The 25143-nt window shown below is 37.1% G+C and overlaps 1 protein-coding gene across 2 annotated transcripts in view; it reads right to left on the reverse strand.

The window, feature by feature from the left end:
• LOC126198699 (casein kinase I) overlaps positions 1-13499 on the reverse strand; it is a 349981-nt gene extending 336482 nt beyond the window's left edge. Inside the window, exon 1 of one of the 2 annotated variants that reach the window (XM_049935199.1) lies at positions 12861-13499. In XM_049935199.1, coding sequence (XP_049791156.1) covers positions 12861-13074 — 214 coding nt within the window. In that variant the 5' untranslated portion in view covers positions 13075-13499. The remainder of the gene's footprint in view (positions 1-12860) is intronic. The other variant, XM_049935200.1, reaches the window with a different exon arrangement.
• Positions 13500-25143: the final 11644 nt, after the last annotated feature.

Genomic DNA, 25143 nt, shown 5'->3' on the forward strand with positions numbered 1-25143 from the left:
CTAAATCATCTTTTTTCAAGTTTGGCGTATCAGTCGAAAGACTGAGATGTGGTTTCAGCTTTACTGGAAACTGGAATATGCAGGCTGCACTTCAAAACTACTCAAATGCCCTTTGAATATATCCATTCTTAAGAAAGCATTCGCGTCCTCGGCCTTTCTACTGCGGTCTCCTAGCCAAATATTAACCAAACACTTCAATATCTTTTTTCAAACAGAGATAAAAGTTTAAATATGGGTAAAATCAAATATTGTTGGAAGTTTTACCGTTTGAAGGATATAAGTAGCGTGACTGATTTGTAATTTTCTTCACGGTGGAAGAGTCAAGTAAGCACATATTCAGCTCTCTGTAGGACTATGAAAAGTATACAATATGTTGGGCTATTTATCTGTAGAAATGAAGTAGCAAGACCACGATAGCAGAACAGGGGTTTTATTACCCGTAGCCCTTTCATTTCTATTACTGCACTCATTTATCCTTTCGGAGCTGAATCAAATTTCCATTTCGTTAGAAAATTTCTCGCTTTCCGAGATTACCGTACATCACACCCAGGAAATTGCACAAAGTCGAACAGGTCAAGAACACAACAGATTACTATCGTTTACGATTAGGCCAATATTCTTTCTCTAATGAAAAGCTCAACACCATTAATACACCCGTTCAATAAACCGTTTATTCGTCGCAGACGTAAGTGCTTAAGAGTAAATGAAAACGGTTGTTCAACAAACTTATTGACAAACAGAACACGTGTAGATGGTTACATTTTCAGCGACTGTTACGAAAAGGCTCGCGAGGGAAGCAGTGACCGTGGCCCGCGACAACAGACTGCTGCGTCCATCCGCTGCCGGAGGCATCACTACGGGGGTCGTATGGGTGATAACGGCTTTTCCAAACACGGGCTGCTCTTCTCCCCCCAACTGACCCGAATAAACTACGCAAATCCAGTTCAGTTCAGTGATTTTCTGGGCAGCACCGTAACTTCCTCCTGCTACGTCAGACGTAATGACTCAGGTACGATGCGGCAGCAGCTATGGGACGTTACAAAAAATCTCGATTTTACAAACAAACGCGACAAAGAAATTGAATACACACAATTCTTATTTCTTCCAAAATATGAAGACTTATTGTGCAAGAATTAGTATCATTCAAAATATGTGGCAGCGCTGCGGCATTCATTAATTCTATTCAGTATTACAGAAGTTTTTGCCCTCTATAAATAGTGCAACATTTTCAATGATCACGCTTGAACAGTCTAAATATTTCAGTAGTCTCTGCTTGCAAGAGAAAGACAGGTCGAAACATGGCTACAATATGACCTGTTTGTCTCCCTGTTTACTACAGGAAATAAGAATATGACAAAATCCTCCTTTTTGGCAAAAGACGACCAAACACACTAAACTGCAGTGCAGGTAGGTATAGCTCACGCTTTCCAGTGTGGAATTTCACAGATCTCTTTGCAGCACTCTTAAATCCCTACTCAACACACTGCGCAAAGGAACATGCTTTTGTTGGACACTGACAGCTATCAGAGGCATGCTTCTCCCGTATACTTTGTCGGCGATCGATGTTATAAACAGTAATTCCGCGAAGTACAATCGATTGTTCAAATACCCTGACCGACAGGTCTCGAAAAGTTTTCGTATAATAATCGATATTTTCAGAATAATCCATACTATTGTCCATATAACAATTTTTTTCGTGCTTCCATGGAAAGACGGCAGTTTGGCTCATGGAAATGCATAAAGAGACTTCTTTCTTTCAACAAACTACATCAAGGAATACATATACTCAGAAGCAGTAGTTTGAACAGGTTTCGGCAAGCTGTTCTTCAATTTATGCCACAAATGAGTTATTACACGCTTTTGCACTCTAAAAACTTAGTTTGTGGAGTTACCCCAAAATATGATACCATATGACATAATTGAGTGAAAGTAAACAAAGTGTGCAAGTTTATTTCTGTCTCCACTGTCATCCATTACAAGAAAATGCAACATAGTTGTGCACATGAAATTTACTGCGACTACATCTCCTTTACAATCACGGTCAGGTGGTGTTACAAATCATGATCACATGCTGGATGCATTACCTCCCACCACTCCACAATCTGTGCAATTTACAATCAGAGACTGTTATGAACCAAAATACTTTGACACGAGTCTTTTGGTGACAAGTGCAAATTAGAGTCACGACAATAGGCCTTAGCGTCACTCCCAAGCTAGTTACCTTAGTCATCGCACCACAGATTTTACTAAAACGACATGTGAGTTTGACTCACCTCGAATCTTGTAACTTTCTTTCCAATTAAGAAACTTAGTGGACAGAAATTGAAAGCAGCAGCTCAGCAGATTCAATAGACAATATAGCCGACAAGGAAAGCTCTTCTTAGCCCAATGTTCATTTGAAAATTGCAAGCTCTATTATTGGATATTGTCCTACTGGAGTGATATGCCTTGCCTTTATCTTCCTCCTAAACTGACTGGCCCAAGCAGCTAAAGGAATATCTAAACAGTTTGACACTGACTACAAAACTATGGTGCAACTCAGCATGTTTCATATTAATGAATCACTGCCTGGAATTAAAGTAGTGATAAGTGGCAGAAAAAATTCCTACAACTGACTGAGCCACCCATTAAACAGTGAATCTGTATTCTAATGTTTGATGAACCCACAGCCATACTAAAATTACATATTGCAAATTGATGAATATTCTTTAAGAAGGAATGGTGGCTATCTGTTTTAACGACTGCGACATATTTCCCACAGAATGAAGCTTTAATCCCAGCAATATTGATTGAATATACAAACTATATGTTGTGAGACAATCAGTGATACAATGCTTATTTTTTCCAACTGTTGATCAGAATGAAGCCTGATAAATCTCAACTGCACACATGAATAAAGAAAAGATTTATGGGGACATTAATTTTGGAATTTTTAAGTTATCCAAGGCATTCAAATAATATAGTTTCCATAATCTGGAGAAATTAAAGTACTAAAATATGAGTGAACACAGCATTAAAAATTCTATGCAACGTTACCACGGAATAGTTTTGCTTTTTGGAATCAGTAGGAATAACAACCTGGACAGAATACCACAGTGCCTTACTAGGCATGTTTAAAGTGAGGTAGCACACCCACATTCTTCAGCAACTTATTCTTGCCCAACAGGGCTTTACAGTGTGATGTTGAACACTCGTGCCTCTTGACAGTTTTTGCACATACAAATAATTGCCACGGGAAAATGTAAGGTTAAGTCCCAGAAAAACCCTAGGAATGACTGGGGGTAGAAAAAAACAGTGTGTTTCCCTTGTAGGTAAAAATCATTTGGAGATATGGGTAAACTAAAAGAAAGCACTATTCTTGCCTTGTCAAAACCAGGGGACAATAGACCTGGAGATATACCTGAATAAACAAAAGAAATATATATATATATATATATATATATATATATATATATATATATATATGTGTGTGTGTGTGTGTGTGTGTGTGTGTGTGTGTGTGTGTGTGTGTGTCCTTAACTGTAAAGATGTCTACAGCAAGAATCAGCCATGAAAGATTACGTTAGAACTCGAAATATTTGATTTCTGTGTGGAAACATTCGTAGTGAAGGCAGCCTTGAGAGATATGAAATTTGATTTCTTTATTAATAAAAATTAAAATGAAGAGATATGGATATGCCTGGTGAACTTCCTGCAAAGGCCTTCTAATTATGTGATGTATGACACAATGGATGCTTAACCGATGACACTTTATAGGTGTGATTTGCTGAAAATGTAAAATGGGAAGAAGTGAAACTGAGCTGAAACTTAAACTGGTAGTAATGAATTACCAAATTTTCTGAATGTGGCCACAACATGTTCAAATAAACTTCTCAGAATTCTCTAATTTTTCTATAATGCAATCACTACATTTGGTAATACTGTAGGTTCATTTCACAATGTGTCTGGCAACAAACTAAGTAGAAAGTAATGTCTGCTGCAACGTGAAGAGAGCTTGACTGTTCCAGATTGTATGTGTTCATCTCCTTTCAATAAAATGTTATGAAGTACGTCGAAGAATAGATTTGATTTTGGCCCCGACAGATTTAAAGAGGCAGCAACTCCTAATGACAGCAAGTACTGAAAGTGGCAGCCAAGACTTCTGATAATATCCAAACATTACATCAATGCAGTTTCTTCAGCAACATCCACAAAAGTGAACACAGTCTGCAGAGTGTAGTAGTACATTACACATGGGGCCATTCACTGTGACATAACAGTGGACACATGTCAAATCAAGATCGCCAGCCAGTATATACACAAAGTTATGTTCTTGCACCAAGTACGGTTTCCTCACTAACGGTTTGCAAGGACACTGTATCTGGTTCGACACACAATCATATTTTAAGTGCAAATAATTTCATCTGTAATGGAGTGACATTTCCATGCCATCACTTGAGAGAATGTTGCACTGGTGGTCACTGACTTCTACATCTACATACAAACTCCGTAAGCCACTCTATGGTGCGTGGCAGAGGGTACCCTGTGCCACTACTAGGTATTTCCTTTCCTGTTTCACTTGGAAAGAGGAAATGCAGAAACAGTTTTCTAGGTTCCTTCATATGAACACTAATTTCTCGTGCCTTATGTCTGTGGTCCTTATGCGAAATGTTATGTTGTCAGCAGCAGAATCATTCTGCAGTCAGCTGGTTCTCTAGCTTTTCTCATTCGCGTTTCTCGAAAAGACCATCACTTTCCCTCCAGGTATTCCCATTTGAGTTCCCAAAGCATTGCTTGAACCTACTCCTTACAAATCTAGCAGCCAGCTTCTGAAATGCCTCGATGTCTTCCTTCAATGATTGGCCTTCCATCCCAATGAGTTATGTCACCCAGTTCTCTTCAGTGGACTACTACTTCTGGTAAAACTTAGTCATGACATCATCCCACTATGCAAGAGAAAGTTCATTGTAAAAAGGTTATCATACAGAGAAACCATTAAATATTTAACTTCTATCTTCAAATTTTATCTTAAGAAAGTTTAAGACATCAGTAAAGTAAACAGGATAATTTGCGTGATATTGAGATTAGCACTTTGACTAGCATATCAGCCATGTCTCACTGACATCTGTACTTTCCTGCTTAGTTACATTAGACAGACACAGGTCACACCCTTCACCCTCTGGCAGCAATGACAGCGTCTTTATGAGTCCTTCTGGAGCCATACTGTTTTTAATCTAAAACTAAAGGTAATGTTGTTAGAAACAAGTATGTGTGCATTACACACTTCTTTTAATCTCAGAACATTAACTGTAAGAAACAGAACATGTCAGTCACATGCGATTGACAGTCTTATAGAAATGCATGTTTGCTTGCTTACTTCAACTAACACTACAGGTAATCACAAGAAACCTACTTGCTGTGATGTACATTTCGCAGTGAAGAAACGGGACCCGAACATAAAACTTGTGTGTGTGTGATGTGGCATAATAAGCTGGAGAAAAGACAGTGAAGATCTCACACCAGGAAAGAAAGTGAAGCAAGTGAGTACCTTCTTCCAGGACTGCGGCGAACAGTCTTTCAAGTGTTTGCTCTGCTTTTGAAATCAATAATAGTACTTTTGTACCTTTAAAAAGCAGTCTCCCATGTAACCTAATCAGTACGTTATTTGCAAAGAATACATAGCAGACTATGTTCTCTTTCATTGTGCAAAAGTGGGCCGATCGCTTAGTCCAAAGCTTCAGGAGTGGCCACAACTTGCCTCACAATGTAAAACTGCACTTTATGTCAGGCTCTGAAACTGACATAGCTTTCTGAAAAGCAGATAATGTCACATGCATGTTGTTTAGCAGGAAATATTGATGTCAGCCATATATACTAGGCATAGAAGTATGAAACTGGAATTTCCCTACAGATGGTGCTAGCCATCAGTGTAGGGCCCGTAAGACCACGTCTGCAGCACTATCTGCTTCCTGTAATGACTGATGAATGTCAACACACATTAATACAAGTTCTATACATTGGTATCTGTTTCAAATCCGTAACCATGTCGAGTTTTGTGCCACGAACTACAATTTGCAGACAGCATTGATTTTCTGTTACCATTTGAAGAAAACTGCTGCAGAATCACACCAAATGCTTGTCACATCTTTCGGCAAACGTGCTCTTGGGAAAACACAGTGTTTCAAATGCTTTGACATGAGAAACGATGAGTGCGGGAAACCACGAAAAAGTTTGAAGACAACGAATTGCGGGCGTTATTGGATGAAGATAATACTCAAACTCAATAGGAACTTGCGGAACAATTGAATGTAATGCAGAAAGCCATTTCTCTTCAGTTGAAAGCTATGGGAAAGGTGCAGAAAGTGAAAAAACATGTTTCGCACGAACTGAATGAAAGACAGAAAGCAAACACTACTTGTGAAATGCTGCTCACCAGATAGCAAACAAAGTCGTTTCTCCATCAAATAGTGACAGGTGAACAGTGGATATATTTTGAGAATAATAAGTGTTGTAAATCATGGCTGAATCCAGGCAAACCATTTACATCCATTGTAAGACCAAATCGCTTAGGAAAGAAGAAAATGCTCTGTGTTTGGTGGGATCAGAAGGGTGTCATCTATTATTTGCTGCTAAAACCTGGTGAAACAATTAACACCGATCACTCCCAACAGCAATGGTCAATTATAATTTGTCATTACATTAAAAATTACCGGATTATGGAAAAAGGCAACATCGAGTCATATTGTGCCATGATAAAGCCCCATCACATGCAGCAAAACATGCCAGGGGAATTATCGAGGCATTCAGTTGGGAAATAGTAAGGCATGCAGCTTGTTCTCCAGATCTGATTATCATCTATTTTGCCTCACTGGGACACACTCTCACTGATTAACGCTTCAATTCGTATGACAATATACGAAAATGGCACACTGACTGGTTCGCTTCAAAAGAAGATTTTTTTTTTTTAGGCTGGGAGAAATGAATAAATAGCATTGGAGATTACACTGAATGAAATATTGTTCATCAGTTTCAAACAACAGACGTGTAATTATTGCAACCAAATTCCGGTTTCACACTTCTACACCTGGTATAACTGACATGGCACCCAGAGCTTATCAGATGGCTCTGGGAAGATACATTTCCAATAAGCAAGCTAGCAGCCAGTAGGTTAATGTTTAGCTGACTGAAGAACCTGGCATCAATCTTTACTATATATGCCTTGTATCATTCAGTTTTTGGGCTCCATCATGGAACTCCAACCTTTCCTAATGTTACAGTAATAACAGTGTTAATAACAAGAATAAAGTATTCTTTACATCAAATCTGGAAGTTTGAAAAAGTAATAATCTACCACCAATCAAAACAATTGGGGTTTATGTCAGAATATTTACAATTCTTCAGGAATTCCTCTTGCACCTAACTTGAGTTGCTATTTTCAAGTTTACCCTAATTTTGTCTCAGCTGTTTAAAGTGTTTAGTATTTGAACTGCCAAGTTCTTACAGATAATGCTCAGCTCAGTTCAATTTAGAACCAACTGTACACCCAAGACAATAATATATTTTTTAGCATTTATTTCTACTATTGCTTTCAGGTTTTTACTCTTGCATGTATTGCACTGATCAGTAGATAATGTGCTCAGCTAGTAGCAGTTTGTAAACTATAATACAGGAGATTTCAGCAATGGTTCTATGATAAATACTTAAACAATGATATCGGTTTTTTCAATACACATGCTTATCTGTTGTCTGTTTCAAGCAAGATTCTGTCAAACATGATTATTCTCATTCCACTAATTAGTAGTAGGTCAATAATACTCTTGTGCATATTGTCCAACTTCAATAGTATTTAAAAGAGAATCCTTCAAATTTATATAGAAACATTTACTTACTTCTTGTGGTACTAACTTATATGAAATTAACTCACACAGAAGACAGTAGAAATACCCATTTCTCTCACTGACACCTGTTACAGAGGATATCTTTGTCACAATGTCCCAACTGTTTTCCGAAAAATCACCCTCCCTTTTACATTTACTAACTCATTGTTTTTAAATAAGCTACTTCAGACTTTTGCACCACACACAAAATATCATAGAGTAATTTCATTGCAGACTTAATGTGATCTAACTACAGCACCAATAGCAATCTAAATCATTTAAAGTGTTACAGCTCTGCCTTAGTGGCCCCTCAAACAGTCAACTACACTACATCCACTAGGCTGCTAAATGTCTGTTATACCTCAGGTGGCTTTCAAGGTTTTTGTCAATTATCTTGCAGCATAAACCTAAGTTACAACCAGTAATCCCTCATAACTTGCATGTTTCACATCTTATTAATGACTTTTTAGCAGTGGTGATTAAAACATCGTATCACAAAATCAAGTCCATCCTACCTCCTAATGCCTCATTTATCCATCAATCACTTAGCCATAAACGACTCTACTACTATATTAATTTCAACGACTCTACCACTACACATTAATGATTCATATTCTCAAAACTAATATATACATATGTAAATCCAAGCACTGGATCGTATATGGGGGTAAAATAAAAGATAAAATCAGTGTTAACGTATCTATGCTCTTTGTGAATGTTGTAGTTAGTATAATTATGAGGACGTGCTGGAAAGTAATGCCTCCAAATTTTTTACTCTGTTCTCAATTCTGGGAGAGGTATTACATGTCATCGATATTACTCAGTCGTCTTTCCCGCTTCAACGATGAAAGCTGCAACCCACTGCCATTAGGTGACTCCAGATTGTAGCATGGGGGTGTGTAACCTATGTATGTACAGTGAAACCTCATAAAACTAAAAGCACGAAATCAGGGAGATTGTCCACACATGGAGCACCTTCTCCTTCAACGTGACAATACCAGACCACAAACAAGTGCTTTAACATCTACAACAAACCATGCCTTGGGTTCAATGTCATTTATCATCCTCCACACAGTCCCGATTTAGCCACATCCAATTTTCATCTGTTTCCAAAATTCAAACAAGACCTTTGAGGACTTCACTTTGATAGATATGAAGCGAAGGAAGCAAGACATGAAGTTGTAGCTCCATCAGAAATGTCAAACATTCTACAGTGGCAGTATCACCAAACTGGTCACTTGTTGGGGGCAAATGTGACCATCGCCAATAAAACAATGGAAAAATCCAGGATGGAATAATGACAATATTATGAAAAAGAGAGATTACTACTCATCGTATAGTGGATATGCCGAGTCGCATATAGGCACAAAAAGAAGACTGTTAAACAATTGAGCTTTCGGCCAAAAGGCCTTTTTCTAAAGTCGACAATATACACAAACATTCATGCAAGCACAAAACACACACACACACACACACACACACACACACACACACACACACACACACAACCTCTGTATCTGGATATGTATACACACGAGACTAAAAATGTAGAATGTCAGTAGAGTTTGCCCTAAGAGTTGTCAAATAAATTCTGAGGTATTACTTTTTCACATGTTCTCGCTTATCAGCAGCATACCTGCCAGGATTGTGCTAAGCTCAATACACCTCATTCATCCAGCCCAGTACACTGTCCCCCCTCTATATATTTTTCCACTTCAGTTTCTGATCTTCCTAGTGTCGGAAGTTCCATGCGGCTTTTCGCGGATGGTGCTGTAGTATACAGAGAAGTTGCAGCATTAGAAAATTGCGGCGAAATGGAGGAAGATCTGCAGCGGACAGGCACTTTGTACCAGGTAGGGTTGACGGAGGAGATACAGAAGATCCAAAGAAGAGCGGCGCGTTTCGTCACAGGGTTATTTGGTAAGCGTGATAGCTTTACGGAGATGTTTAGCAAACTCAAGTGGCAGACTCTGCAAGAGAGGCACTCTGCATCGCGGTATAGCTTGCTATCCAGGTTTTGACAGGATGCGTTTCTGGTAGAGGTATCGAATATATTGCTTCCACCTACTTATACATCCCGAGGAGATCACGAATGTAAAATTAGAGAGATTTGAGCATGCACGGAGGCTTTCCAACAGTCGTTCTTCTCACAAACCATACGTGACTGGAACAGGAAAGGGAGATCATGACAGTGGCACGTAAAGTGCCCTCCGCCACACACGGTTGGGTGGCTTGCGGAGTATAAATGTAGACGTAGATTTATAATTTGTGTATATCTGACTGGAAAAACTTTTTGTAAGACAACATATCATCATGCCACGTGCAAAAAGACTGCAACTAATACAAGCAGCTGCTTCATGAACAAACACCATCAACATTAATTACTTTTGTGCCTGAACCTTCACCTATAACAACATACTGTATTTTGGCTAAGAATAAATTTTTTAACATCTGCACACTGCTAATTAAGTATCTCATACCAAAATATTTGCTTCAGCAGGCAGTGGCAGGGAACTGAATTAAAAGATTTATGAAAATCTAGAACACTCGCTATGAAGTTTTACCAATATTCATTACTACTAGAATATCATACCAACAAATTGACATGAAGAAATGAAAACCGTATTAAGATCCTCAACATTTAAACATGTGAGAACATAAACAGGAAAAAGTTTTTACAATAACACCTATGCAACAGAAAATAATCTTAACTCATCTGATAAATTAAATTTTGTCAACTAATGACATCAATGGAAGTATGCCTCGTGTACATCACTAATTTTTTGTTTAGTTATGCTTTCCATTGTGACTAGTTTATGTTTATGACTAGACAACCTCTTCATCAGTTACCAATATCGACATTTGTTGGCATATGTCAAGCAAAGTTACCATAAATCTAATCCCACAAAATATGTACCCAGCCAGTGGGAGAAACGACACTACGTGATGAAAAAATTAAAAAAAAAAAAAAAATTAAAAAAAATAATGTTTTCTATTGAAAATGTATGACATGGTGCTGGAGGAAATAAAAATGGTCTAAGCCAATGCAATTCTTCAGAATTTAAGGAACTGGTATTGGTGTTACACTTTGGTATTATATAGTTTAAATTGCCTCTCTGAAGAATGACTTGTTTCTTCCTGATATCTCAACACTTGTGCACATACACGAACCAATCATCTAGCTATTACAAAGTTCTGATATGGCTACAAACTATTGGTTTGATACATTTTACTGTAGTTTTATCTCTCTTAGTTTCGCACTTCCATTTACTGAATAAAATATTTGATTTTTTTCTGACTACCTAAACCTACCTATTGTAGTATGGAATAAGTGATCAGTTTTACTCTCTAAATAGACATACTTCATCTTTTCAAAGTAAGGTACACAGTCATTAACTACAAAGAATATCTTAGCACCAAAATGGTAATTACTTGGCATTATCCTATTGGAAGTGCCGCACTGTCTCTTGCTCAATACACCAACCACATATAAAGTACGGCCACATTTAAAAGTAACCAAACATCTTTTGTTCAAGACTTAACAGTAAAATAAGTTTCACTGGTCACCAAACTGAAGTGCATGCATCAAAAGCACTGCAACAATTTAAATGTAACTTGTGCCCTATACAAAATGTGACAACAGGACAACTGCACTAAACTTCTGAACACTGATTATGCAAAAAAAATTCAATAATAAACTAACTATGTAGATGTAATCACACTGAGCATGAAAACAACAAAAAATAACAGGTAGTTACCGAAAGCATATTCCCGGCACCTATTTAAATCTATGTCACGTAACGTTCAAACATCACATGTCTGGAAAGAATACCACAGAGTTAAAAGTTGTGAGTGCTGACAAATCTTTACAAAGACATCAGCCATTTATTTTGGAGTTTTACGTCATAGGCATGGGATACAAATATGTACCTCTTCAAATGCCTGCTAATGTCAAACAATTAATGACTAAATTATTTAAAGAGAAATCACCCAAAGAAGCCTTCACAGCTGAAGACAGTAGATCAACATGGATAGTGATGTGTGGATATGACTGTTTCATAACAAACAAGCAGATTGAAAAAGGCTCCAAGTATGATGTCAATCCCTTTTTACATTTATAACAAGTTCTGACGAGATCTTACACCAATCCAAAAAAAGACAAAACTGATCAATATGTAAAAGAATATGGTACCTTTGCCAATGTTTTTTGAGAGTTCTTCCCTGCTCGATGTATCTACTAAGATGAGTACAGATTATTAATTCTCGAACTTCTCTAATAACACTTGTAGGTAACCACATAACAACCAGCATTATCCTAACTGTAATAATTTTATGTCCGATACAGTTACCGGATAAAGTGAATGCAGCAGTCGCCATTCATTTCTTAGCCTACTAACGAGAAATTGGATTCATCAGAGCTGTTAAACAAAGTATACAGTTTTAAAACTTGATCTATAGGGGTTTCAAACTGTGCTGAATAAGAAATGTAAATGAGATTCGACAACACCAACAACTACTTTATACGACTCTTCCGGGGGAAAAAGTACGAATCCTTGTCTCAAACGCTGTCCCCTAAGCCAGGGCAGACATCATGTATGACACAAAAACAAATAATACTGAGTCCTCTCAATTCGGCATATAAGACAGCACCAACAACACAAAATTGTACTACTTTGGTGACTAAATTTTCTATGGATTTTCTCTAACTTAAGTTTAACCACCGTTCATACACGTCTTTTGAAATTACAACTTGACATGGATGTAAATATATATCATCCTGCGTGAAAGCTTTTATCACAGACACTATGATAACGAAAGTAGCCCTCTTACGACGAACACAGAAAATTACAACTGGTTTTGAACTGCGCCGAGCTGTATAAATATATCACTGACATGCATAAATAACTGCCAAGCAAACATCTGGCATACGTCTAAACAAAAGAAGGGATTTATTGAATGTAAAGTGTTACTCGCATCAAATGACACAAATGAAAAGTCACTCACCTAGCCGTAACTCTCCGAAGTTTCCACTTCCTATTTTCTTCCCAACTTTGAAGTTTGGGCCAACCATCAACAGACCCGAACTGCTGGAGACACTGTGTTTGCTGGTATGCATGCTAGTTCTCGTACCTCCTGTACTGGTACGTGATACCCTCTTTGCAGCTTCTTCTCGCAAATCTTTGTCCATTTCCCTATTCCTAGTTTCACGTCTCTGCATTCTGTGGGGTAACACTCAAACCGTACTAAATGGATTAGCACTGCAAATGGCTGCTCTTGTCACAGGTAGGCTCCGAGCCTACAGACGAATCTTGCAGCCATGCAATATTTCGCTGCACACGTTTGGCTTCTCCTCTCATTCACTTCATTCAAATAACCATCATGGACGCAAACATGTGGGCCGTGTAAACATCCGTGGTTTTCGTGCATTGCTAAATCAGAAAAATTACATGTAAGCAGTCACTATGAAGACAATGCACGCACACATCCATTATTTCCCATATTCCTGTTCCCGTCAGGTCGCGGACTGATACAAGAGTACAACGGGAGTATATTCACTGATATATAATGTTCAGTTGAGTACAAAGAGAAAGTAAAAATAAATGCCTTAAAAATGACGGAAGAATAAAATAAATCACAAACCACACAAGAATTTTCCCAACATTACATATATGATTATGACATCTCACAAAAAATTTTGATGTTTAAATTGCAATTGTTACCAAAGATAATCTTTCCTGTTTCTCTACGTCATTTAACCAAAGAGAATCTCAAGACAGACTACACATAAGCCAGCAGTGTAAATGATAATATTATGATGCGAGGAGCGTTAATGTTTGAGATTGTTAAGTCGTTTGTACCCATGTAAACATTTGGACAATCATTGGGTTTTTTTCTGTTGATGGACCCAATTAATAATAGTTTTTCATAACTACGTCTAAATCAATGACGTGTTTGCTCTGTAGGTTATTTGAAGTATGCGCAGACATTGCCTTCTACTTGGAACAAAAATTACAGATGTATGAAAGTCCGTAACATTTCTGTGGTCTAAAGCGGCGTTCGTAACGTATGTTGTATATTTTTTGGATGATTTTCAGAATATTTGTTTGGTTAGACATAACATTAAAGTACCCAATGAACGGAACATGCGTGAAAACCGAGTCGCTTACATGGGGTGCAACTGGAAAATTGATCTATTTTGTATTTTCAAAATAAAGAACTCTCTGAACTGCAAGTAAACTGATTATAAAAGTCTCAAGCAACGAGACAAGTAAAATACTATCTTGTCTTGTACATAAACAGGAAACAGGACATTATCAGACTCCTATAACCACAAATCTCTATAAGGAAGAGTAATATTAATAGAAAAATAAGTTTCGTAAAGCAGTATCGGAACAGACTTGTTTCTCACTTTGGTTATTCTGTTGGTTTAAAGGACAAGGGGTGTGTATGTCAACATGGTTAGCATAAACTTGTGCACGGGATATGACATGTGCTCGTGGATTTAAAGCTGTCAACAGTGCGTTATCAATGACAGAGAATATGTGTAATCGCTGTTAATTTCTACTCCACATCACCGTACCCTTTGCATTTCTTGGACTTAGTGTTTTCAGGAAAGTGAGTCAACGACTCAACCAGAAGACCTCTGATTGCATGCAACAACTGCAAAAATAATCCGAGGTGGCAAACTAGTTCATATTTGATTGTAACGATATATAGATCCCCACTGGGAGATTTTGAACTATTTATAAGGAATCTGGATTCCATACTGTAGTCTCTGTCAGACAGCAGCAAGCAGTTAATAGCCTGGGGTGACTTCAATGTAGATTTTCTAAGGGATACTGATAGAAAAAATGATCTGGAAAACTTATCTGGCTCCAACAATTTAATCTCAGTACTTAACTTTCCAGCACAGGTGGATAAAGACAGTAGGACGGTAAATCATAATGTTTTCTTTGGTGAAACTCTAAGCAAGAAAATAACTGTTTGCACAGTAACAAATGCTCTCTCTGAACATGATGTTCAGGATTAATAACATAGCATCTTACAGTTTGGATATTCCTCAGTGGAAATCAGATAAAATAATTAATGACTCGAGGACAAATGTTTTTTAGAGTGGGTTACAGGAGATGACATGGGATGTAATTTATAATGAACCAAATGTCAACATAAAATTTAATCTATTCCGTGATAAATTTATATCATTATCTGAAAATAGCTATCTGCTTAAGCTAATTAGAAAGGACACTAAACAGCCATGTAAAAAAACCAAGGATCACTACTGCGATTAAAGCTTCTTGTGAAAGGAAAAGGGAACTGTTTCTTTTTAGCAAGAATAAGTAGGGTACTGCAGTGGTTGCACATGTAAAAATTACTAAGAAAGTTTATTAAAAGGAACAGGCATATAGTGTCAGAAATCAGTACAGCAGATGTAAGGATATGTGGAGTGTAGTGAAATAAGAGATAGTACAGTCGGTCACAAAACATGACAACATCACTTTTGAACTGAATGGAAGGGCTGCAAATGACGAGTCACAGGTAGCAAATGAATTTAATAATCATTTCGTAAATATAGTAGAAAGCATAGGGATGAACAGTTCAAGAGCAAAATCACAGCAGTGTGCTGAAAATGTATATGTCATAAAATTCAATCATATGAATAACATCTCCTCCTGAAATTAAGAAAATTATATAGTTTCTCAATAATAAAAGCTCCTGGTTTTCATGGTGTTTCCAATAGAGTACTAAAAATTTGGTCCCATGTAATAAGTCCAGTCTTATCTGAAATATGTGATGCATCACTAACTCAAGGCATTTTTCCATAGAGACTGAATTATGTAATTGTTAAACCCCTCTTTAATATAGGTGATAAGAGAGATGACAGTGACTACTGACCTGTTTCACTGCTGACATCATTACCCAAAATTTTTGAGCAGATGATGTATTCTAGAATAGTATCTTACCTTAGCAACAATAGTATTCTTAGCAAATCACAATTTGGGTTTAGGGAGAGTTGCTCTATAGAGAATGCCATTTACACATTCACTCACCAGATATTACAAGCATTTAAAAACAAAATAGTGCCAGTTGGCATTTTCTACAATCTCTGTAAGGCATTTGACTGGGTGAATCACAGTATTGCCCTAGGTGAATTGACTTCTTTTAGGATTAATGGGGTAGCCAACCAATGGATAATGTCATACCTAACCAAAAGAATGTAGAAAGTTATACTTAGTAATTCAAGCAATATAGTCCAGGGACATAATTCTGACTGGTGAGAAATCACAAGTGAGGTTCCCCAAGGTTCAATCTTAGATCCACTACTATTCCTCATTTATGTAAATGAACTGTCTAGTGCACAACAAGCAGAATTAGTTCTTTTTGCAAATGACACTAGTATTGCATTCAGTCCAAGCATGCATACAGAAACAGAAGAAATGGTAAACAAAGTTAACATTCAGTTCTACACACCAAGAGGCACTCCACCGATGTTAAGTGAAAACATGAGGTAATAATAAATAAGGCGGAAACTTAAAATTCTTAGGTGTCCATATTGATGAGACTTTAAATTAGAGAAGAAAACCATTTGGAAACTCTTAAAACAACTTAGGTCTGCCACATTTGTGTTTGGAATCATTGCAAATTCTGGCGAGAGACAAATAAGTAGGCTGACAGATTATGCATATTTTCATTCAATGATGTCCTATGCAATAATGTTCTGGGGTAAACCTTTTTTTAAGAAAGAAAGTCCTCATGTGCAAAAACATGTGGTCCTCCATCTTGTAGATATCTGTTCAAGGAGTTGGGCATTCTGACTACTGCTTTACAATATATTTGTTCCCTCATGAAGTTTGTTGTAAGTAATTCACTACAGTTCAAAAGAAACAATGAGGCACGTACTTGCAATACCAGAAGGAAAAATGAGATTGTCTTTAGCACAAAAGGGGTGCAAAATGCTGCAAGAAAAATTTTTGATCACTTACCCAGTGATATTAAATGTCTGACTGACAAGAAAGTAAATTTTGACAACAAACTGAGAAAGTTTCTCTTCGACAACTCCTTCTATTCTGTAGAAAAACATCTGTACCATAATGTGTAAAAGCTGGTGGGTACAAATTGTAACTCACATCTTAATATCTTTTTTCTTTTTGTAAAAAAGATAAATTAATAAAAAATAGAAATGTTCATAATATATAACTGTGCACAGATTAATTTGTGATGTGAATGTAACATTACTTGTTCTACATCATTACAATCTATCTTGCAAAATGATCCATGGAACATGTAACTTAACTAACTTTTCTCGATGTTTTTGCAACATAGTGAAATATGGTCACCTTTGGGTAGTTTCTGTAATGTGGGTAGCCACAATCGTGTCGCAGTTAAGCAAGAGACACTTCTCTCACCAGAATAAAACTTTACCTGACATAGCATATAGTAGATGTGCACTACATTCCACTAACTTAAGTATTGAATTTACCTATTAAAAATCCTAGCAGTTTAGGGAAATAGAATTAGGGCAGCAAGAGGAGGAAAGACATGGTGGACAGATCTTGGTCACCAGATATTACCACTGTGCCCTGGACTTAATTCCAAATCTGTTTACAGTATTTCATGAGCTTAAGACACTGTTGAATATGATACGTAAGGCTTGTAATCACAATTGTGTTCAATGAGAAGTAGATTGTGCTAGTGTCATATTTTGTCTTCTGTTTCATTTCTATGTCCACACCATATGGTTACAAAATGGAACACTTACATGACATACTCGCCATAGTTGGTCAGTGAGTGCTTGGATTAATATTTTTCTCTCTTTTCATAACTCCACTGAAAGATATTATCAGCATAAAAAGCAAACCAAAAATTCAAACAAAGGGAAATCCATGATGAAATAATGACAGTGTTATGAAAAGGATAGATTGCTATTCACCATACAGTGGAGATGTTGAGTGGTAGACAGGCACAACAAAAAGACCACTAAACTAGGCTTCTGGCCAAATGGTGATCTTTTGAAATTGACAAAAAGAAACACACATACAGAGAGAGAGAGAGAGAGAGAGAGCGCTAGTGTGTCTGGCCGCCTGTCTTGGCAGCCAGAGACAGTGGTTATGTGTGTGTGAGTTGTGTTTGCATGGATATGTATCTGACTGTGTGTGTGTTTGTAGTTTACTTATACAGCTATACTTTTGTTGTGCCTGTCTTTGCTTCAGCATCTCCACTATATGATGAGTAGCAGTCTATCCTTTTCATAACATTATCAAAGGAAGAATTCATTTTATTATAATTTTTAAAAATTGTAGTTTGCTGAAAGCTTAGGCTGTCATCCAGGAAAACACATAGCTTTTTTCCCTTCCATTTTCAAGATTCAATAATTTTTGTCTCAAATAATTAACAAGACTAGTGGCATACAATTCTAAGTTTAAATTTAATGACTCTTATTACATTTGAAAGCACTCATAAATGGATATGTCTGCTATTCTTGCTGAAACTGTAAATGATTTAGGTTGCCAATGGAGGAAAATTTGTTACTTCATTAAGGCCTTGATTCCCAAAAAAATTAAAAAAAGTTTGATTTTCAACTTCATCATACTAGATTTCTTTTTAATTTTTTTAAAAGGTGACCAATAATTTTTTTATCTGTTGCATACTTTCTGGGCACCACTATTGACCTATTGATAATAGATATGTATGAATCTGATGAACTGCATTCTTTATCCAGAAAAAATAGGACTGGTAAAACAGTGATACAGATGACCGAATTGAAATACAAAGAATATCATGTAGCTATGCCACTATTTGTTTCAGACGTTAATGTTCAGGAAAGGAAAGTCTGCCAAACTTAGTTACTTCTCCCTCTCATATATGTAACAATTTTTTTTTTCTGTACCAAGAACAACTCTTAAATGTGTCAAATCCATAGAGACATGGTGAAAGAAATCCAGTGCAGCAGGAGTGGCCTCGAAAGCACGTAAACCCACGAGATCGAAAAAGGAGCCAGCAGCGAATGTCCTTAATGTGTGCAGCAATGGAGAGCAAATAAGTTTTGTGTTATATGTTACGTGGAGCAAACTGTGTATAAATCAAAGAACATTGTACAATAGGGACCTACAGAATGAGACAGGGCAGTTGTGAAGACACTTAACTCATATTTGGGAGGACAAAGTTTGTTTTGTCCGGCCATCCTGTTAGGTCATCCTAAATCACTTCAGACAAATTCTGCAGTGGTTCCTTCGTCAGGGCCGCAGCCAACCACTTGTCTCTCATAAAGGCATACTTGTATATCATGTATGTATATGTATTTTATTTTTGTTTTTTATGACAAATCCTTGGAAGACTAAATAAACATATAAACCCATAGACAACTTCAACATTTTGTTAATGTAGGACTAGCAAACCTTTTATTTCATGAAGCGTTTATTAAAAGTCTACAATATGTATTGCAACTGTGACACATTTGTGATAATCTCCTCATGATAGAAACCATTGCCATGTGAGTTTTAATTGCTGATACATGGTGCCTATGTCACATTAATTCACAGACATAAACCTGCATACAAATTGTTTGGCATCAGTCATGGGTTGCACACAATGGGAATTCTCACATATAAGTAGGTTCTTTATCTTTCGTATTTTATAGTTTATTAAACAAGAAGCAAATAGAGAAGTTAAACATTATATTTTGACCTCAAACAAGCACTTCATTGTACAATGATATTTTAGTCTCTCTCTCTCTCTCTTCCTTCCTCCTTCCCTCCCCCCTCCCTCCTTCCTTCCTTCCCTTCCCCCTCCGCATCTACCTGTCTTATCTGTATGTAAAATAAGGGAAGTGCAACAGCTCGCCTATAGTGGATTGATGCATGGAACACAGTAACACATAACAGAAAACAGCATTCACACTAGATTCTCTCTCTGTCTTATCTTTTTGCAACATGAGAAATAACATATTAAAGCAATTGTAATAACTAATTTGTGGTTTTGCCACCACATGCTGACAACCCCTATGTTAAATAGTCTCATTCCTCAGTTACAATGAATGGTGATGAATGTGCTTTTTATGTATAAGAATGCAAACAATGGAAACCCCAGGTTGGAATATCAATACTGCAAGGAAAAGGTAGATTGCTACTCACCGTAAAGATGACATGTTGAGTTGCAAACAGACATAATGAAAAGACACATACACATTAGCTTTTGACCACAGCCTTCATAGAAAAGAAAATACACACACACACACAGAGAGAGAGAGAGAGAGAGAGAGAGAGTTAATTCACATAAGCAAGAGAGATAGTTCATTCACATAAGCAGGCACACCTCACCAGGGTGCGATTTGTGCTTTTACCAGTGGGGGGGATGTCTTAGGGGGTTAGTAGAATCATATATGTTACTAGCTTTGACCGTGGCGTTACGCATGGTTAAACAGCTATTTATAAATAGATGTTAATGCCGAAACTCACTATTCACGTGTATGCACTACCAGAAAAGCCATCCCTTGTTATATCTTTAAAAGTACATTATAGGTAAAGCTTATTTACAAAATCGTCTACATGCAGGTATACAAGGGGAATTCAAAAAGTAGAGGCACATTTGTGAAAAGTTGTACTTATTCTGATGATAGAAAACTGAAACATATTAATAGTAAGACTTATTAAAAACTTTCAGTGTTTGGCTCCACAAATTTAAATTATATGTAAAGTTTTACTACAGTGAGTGGGAAATAAACATCCCAGGTTGGGATGCATAAACTAAAACCAGAGGAGGGGATGGTCTGATGCAGAGGGATGGAAATACCCCCCATCCCCCCCTACAAATCGCACACTGCACCTCACACACACATGAGCACCATCTCTGGTCTGAGCTGCTGTAGATGGCAGTTGTGTGTGTGAGGCGTGCATGCTTGTATGAATTAATGTGTGTGTGTGTATTTCCTTTTCTGAAGAAGGTTTTGACCAAAAGCTAATGTGAATGTGTTTTCATTGTGCCTGTCTGCAACTCATCATGTCATCTTTTTTGCGAGTTGCAGTCTTGTATTGTTAATGTGACAGGGAAGTTTTAGGAAAGGAACTCTGATGCGTATACAGGTTGTGTACTATGTTAAAGCTTACCTTTGTCTTGCAACTCACTGCATGTGGTAAATACATGTTTTCCAGGTTCATCTTCTTACTGTGATATAAGTACTTTATTATCCAGCCTAATCCCAGTTACAGGAGATGTATCAGCACATTGCAGCAAGTCTGCATACCAAGCCAATAGCAAAAAACAAAAAACAAAAAAAGAAAGAACAGTAAGTAATGAATTCAGGATTTCTCCTTTGATTCACATACAAAACTGAAGTAATTGCTGGGCGGTTAAAATTTTGCAGCACTAATGGATAATGAATTTGAAAATACCATTAAAATCAGTCTCTCTGTTGGAGTGACCAGTGTTAAGAAAATGACTTATGTGTACACTGATGCAATGGTTAATACTTCCAAATAGTATAAACAAGAAAGTATGTCAGTTTTCATCGTTATCTATCATGAATAAAATTTTTGCTTCTAAAACAATACATTTCAGCATACTGAAACATAAAGAGGAATGGAATAAATAAACTTATTCAACTGAGGTGGTTTTGATAAAAACTGATGTTCTTCAAGTTAAAGCAGCTGCAGTAACCAAAAACAATTGGAAAAAATTTTACAATACACAGTACCCACTGAGTAGGGCATACACACCACTAACACAGCTCACTACACAATGTTATCAAACATTATACAACATTATCACACTTACCATCACCATAAAATTTATATTTATTTATCAATATTACAACTGATTCTGCCGTCTTGTGATTCTAATGCAGATTGTTATATCCTATTTTTATTGCACTATAACATTGAATATACACTAATGTGCAAATCCTAAGGACAAAAGTAACTTTCAGAGTGTGTGGCTACCAAATAATATAGTGTGATGAAACTTGGATCCTACATAGGAAGAACTGCTACAATATAGTACCAAAGGTAACTGAAAGAAACATGCAGTGAGATGAACAGAAATGACACTTTTATTCATGGACAATAATTGCACTGAAGTCACCATAATTCATGATGGTCCCATGGACATAACAAAAGGCAGTATTTGGTTCTTAATAGGATGTGTGGCTACTAAGAATATCAGTGTACGTTCTGCAACATGCTCTTATGTTCACTACAATGTTGGTAAGGAGTTCATGTGGTAAGGCATTCCATTACTCCATGAGCATGGTTGACAACTGCTGGGTGGTTGTTGGTGTATGTGGATATGCTCCAATATGTCTTCCCAACACACACCACATATGCTAGATGGGACTGAAGTCAGGAGAGAGGACAGGCCAGTTCACTCACCACATATCCTCTCAGTCAAAGAGCTCCTCCACCTGTGTAGTTTGTGCATTATCATCCACAAATTTCAGGGTAGAATGTACCCCTGGAAAGCTGCATGTAGGGAAGGAGTGAGATGTCACAATAACATTGTCAGTGATTGTACCGTGTTCCAAGATTTGGATGTCTGTATGACAAGGCAACATTATGCCTCCCCAAAATATTACACTTGGACCACCAAAATAGTCATATGTTGAGCACTCGTATGTTGATAGGAGGGAACACATGAAACACTCAGGAACATTGTCAAACATTGTTTTGGCGGACTAGGTGTTATAGTATGGGGAGTTATAATATTACTTGGGCATACTGATCTCCAGATCTTTAAAAATGGCCGTGACAAGTCAGTGTCATTGTGATGCTGTACTATTTTGCCATATGTGTCTTTTAGGGTGCGTTTGTCCCTGACTTCAACTTTATGGATGACAATGCACGACTGCATCAACCTGCACAGATGGAGGCAACAACAAATGAGGATATTTGGTGAATGGATTGGCCTGCCTGTACCCTTGACTTAAATCCAATTGAACACATATGGGATGCATTGGGGAGACGTATTGTGGCACCAACAACCATCCAGTAGTTGTCAACCACGCTTTTGGAGGAATGGAACACCCTGCCACAACAACTATGTACCAACCTTATGGCCAGCACAACAGCACATCATAGAGTGTGCTTTTTCATCTGTGGTGGTCACATATACCCTATCAAGTACCATGTCCTCCCTTTTGCAATGTCCAGAAGACTTTCATGAATCATAGTGAAGTTAGTGTAATTGTTGTCTTTAAATAAATATGTCAATTATCTTTCTCTCATTGCATATTTCTTTCACTTATCTTCTATACTATACTGTAGCAGTTCTCTATGTATGATGCAAGTTTCTTTGAGCTATGTTACTTGACAATCACACACCATGCAAAATTTACCTTTGTCCTTAAGTTTTGCACTCCAGTATACTATGTTGAGAGTCTACAGCTAAATTTTATAATCTTATTAACAGAAAAATGTAGAAACGGAAGAAAGCAAGAACAGTGAAGTATAAGTGATGGACAAATACACCAAGGCAGGACCGTATGTACCTGTTCTGTTACTGTGGTAATCAGGAATCTTGAAATTACTCAAGGCCTCTGACCATATGCAGTTCTCTGCGTGTGACTCTATCCTTGTAGTAAACTACTGCCAAATGATCCTCCATGGCTCGGGAGCACTCAAGCCTTTGCATTGCTAATTGGGTTCATATGTCTAAACTTTTTTTAATGTGCAATTAAAAAAAATTGTCTACTTGAAATGAACATGTTGCATTTGTTATTAGTCAGTATCCCTTTCTTACTTATCATCATAATCATCACCTCTCTTCAAGTTCAGAATGTCTAATGAGTTTTCCTCATCATTTATCTCTTGTTGCCCTTCTTTGTGAGTTGGTACTGTTCTTCTTGTACCATACACTCCAAATTTCTGCCACGCAGGGTATCCGTGCGGTCTGAGGTGTCTTGTCACAGTTCACGCGGCTCCCCCTGTCGGAGGGTTGAGTTCTCCCTCGGGCATGGGTGTGTGTGTTGTCCTTAGTGTAACTTAGTTTATGTTAGATTAAGTAGTGTAAGCCTAGGGACTGATGACCTCAGCAGTTTGGTCCCATAGTCCTTACCACAAATTTCCAAAATTTTCCAAATTTCTTTGATCTCGACCCGGTTGTTTACTAGGTATACTGCCCTGTAGTGCAACACTGATATCCCTTTGTTCCCTCTTCTAAAACTCAGACTGTGGTTTGTTCTCACTGTCTGTTTGGTGTAAATTACAATGAAGCACTACACAATCCACTACTCACCAAAGGTACTGTCACTTTTAATATTTAAATTGTATTGTTTCTAGCACTATTTTTTGATGCTGGAAAGAGCCAGCCTTCCAGACGTGTATTGGCTTAGGGGAAATGTAAATGGACTGATACACGTCTTTTTAAGTAGAAAACCAGGCATGTAATTATAAAACACACACAAATTTTGGAAGGCAAATAAATACCATTTCTTTAAACTAGAAAATTCGTGAAATTTGAAATTTTATTCCTGTTAATAATTTGTAAATGCTAAAAAATCAGTTGATTATTGCTGTTTTCTTTAATTTCTTTCTGAATCTGTGCAGTGCAGGTTTTTAAAATTTTATTTTTGTCACAAAAGTACTGAATCTAAATTTTAGCACTGCTGATAGACTCATGTAACAGTACATGATACAATCCTAGCTGACAGAACTGTTAGTTCTTTCCTTGGTCAGGAGAGAGGATAGATGATTCCCTCTCATACTGGCATCTGAGTTACCTCATAACTGAATATTTTATACATTTGAATGTGCTTTTAAAAAGTTTGAATATAAATTTTGTATGATATGAACGTTTCTGGGTCCTTGCTGACATTTTCATATCCATGGAGAATAGTTTTATTTCATAATTGTAAATATAGACATTTAATATTGAAGAATCTTGTCACTCCTGGAAATAAATTTATTTATAATTGTAAACAACAGCCACAGTCAAGAACTCATATTCAAGTAGTGAGATAAAAATAAACTGAATTAGACTGTCGTGTCAAAAGCAGTTGTGTAACTGACAAAAAATGAGTGGTGCAAAATGCCGCCCCTAAAACGGCTTGAGGACATTATACTGTATTATTCAAGAACTTACTGGAAACCGCACTGTTTCAAACATCCCCATAAAAAATAAAAATGACAAATTTCGGATTAAAAAAAGATGAACATGCTGCCCAATGAGTACTTCAAAGAAATCTTAAACCAACTCATCCCACTTAGTGCTTACAGCTTCAAAAATGCAAGAGCTAATGGTAAAAACAGGTGATATCACTGAACCAGAGGTGTGCTTGGCTATCAAAACACTCATAAACAAT

The sequence above is a fragment of the Schistocerca nitens genome, chromosome 8 (assembly GCF_023898315.1).
Source record: "Schistocerca nitens isolate TAMUIC-IGC-003100 chromosome 8, iqSchNite1.1, whole genome shotgun sequence".
Lineage (NCBI taxonomy): Eukaryota > Metazoa > Arthropoda > Insecta > Orthoptera > Acrididae > Schistocerca > Schistocerca nitens.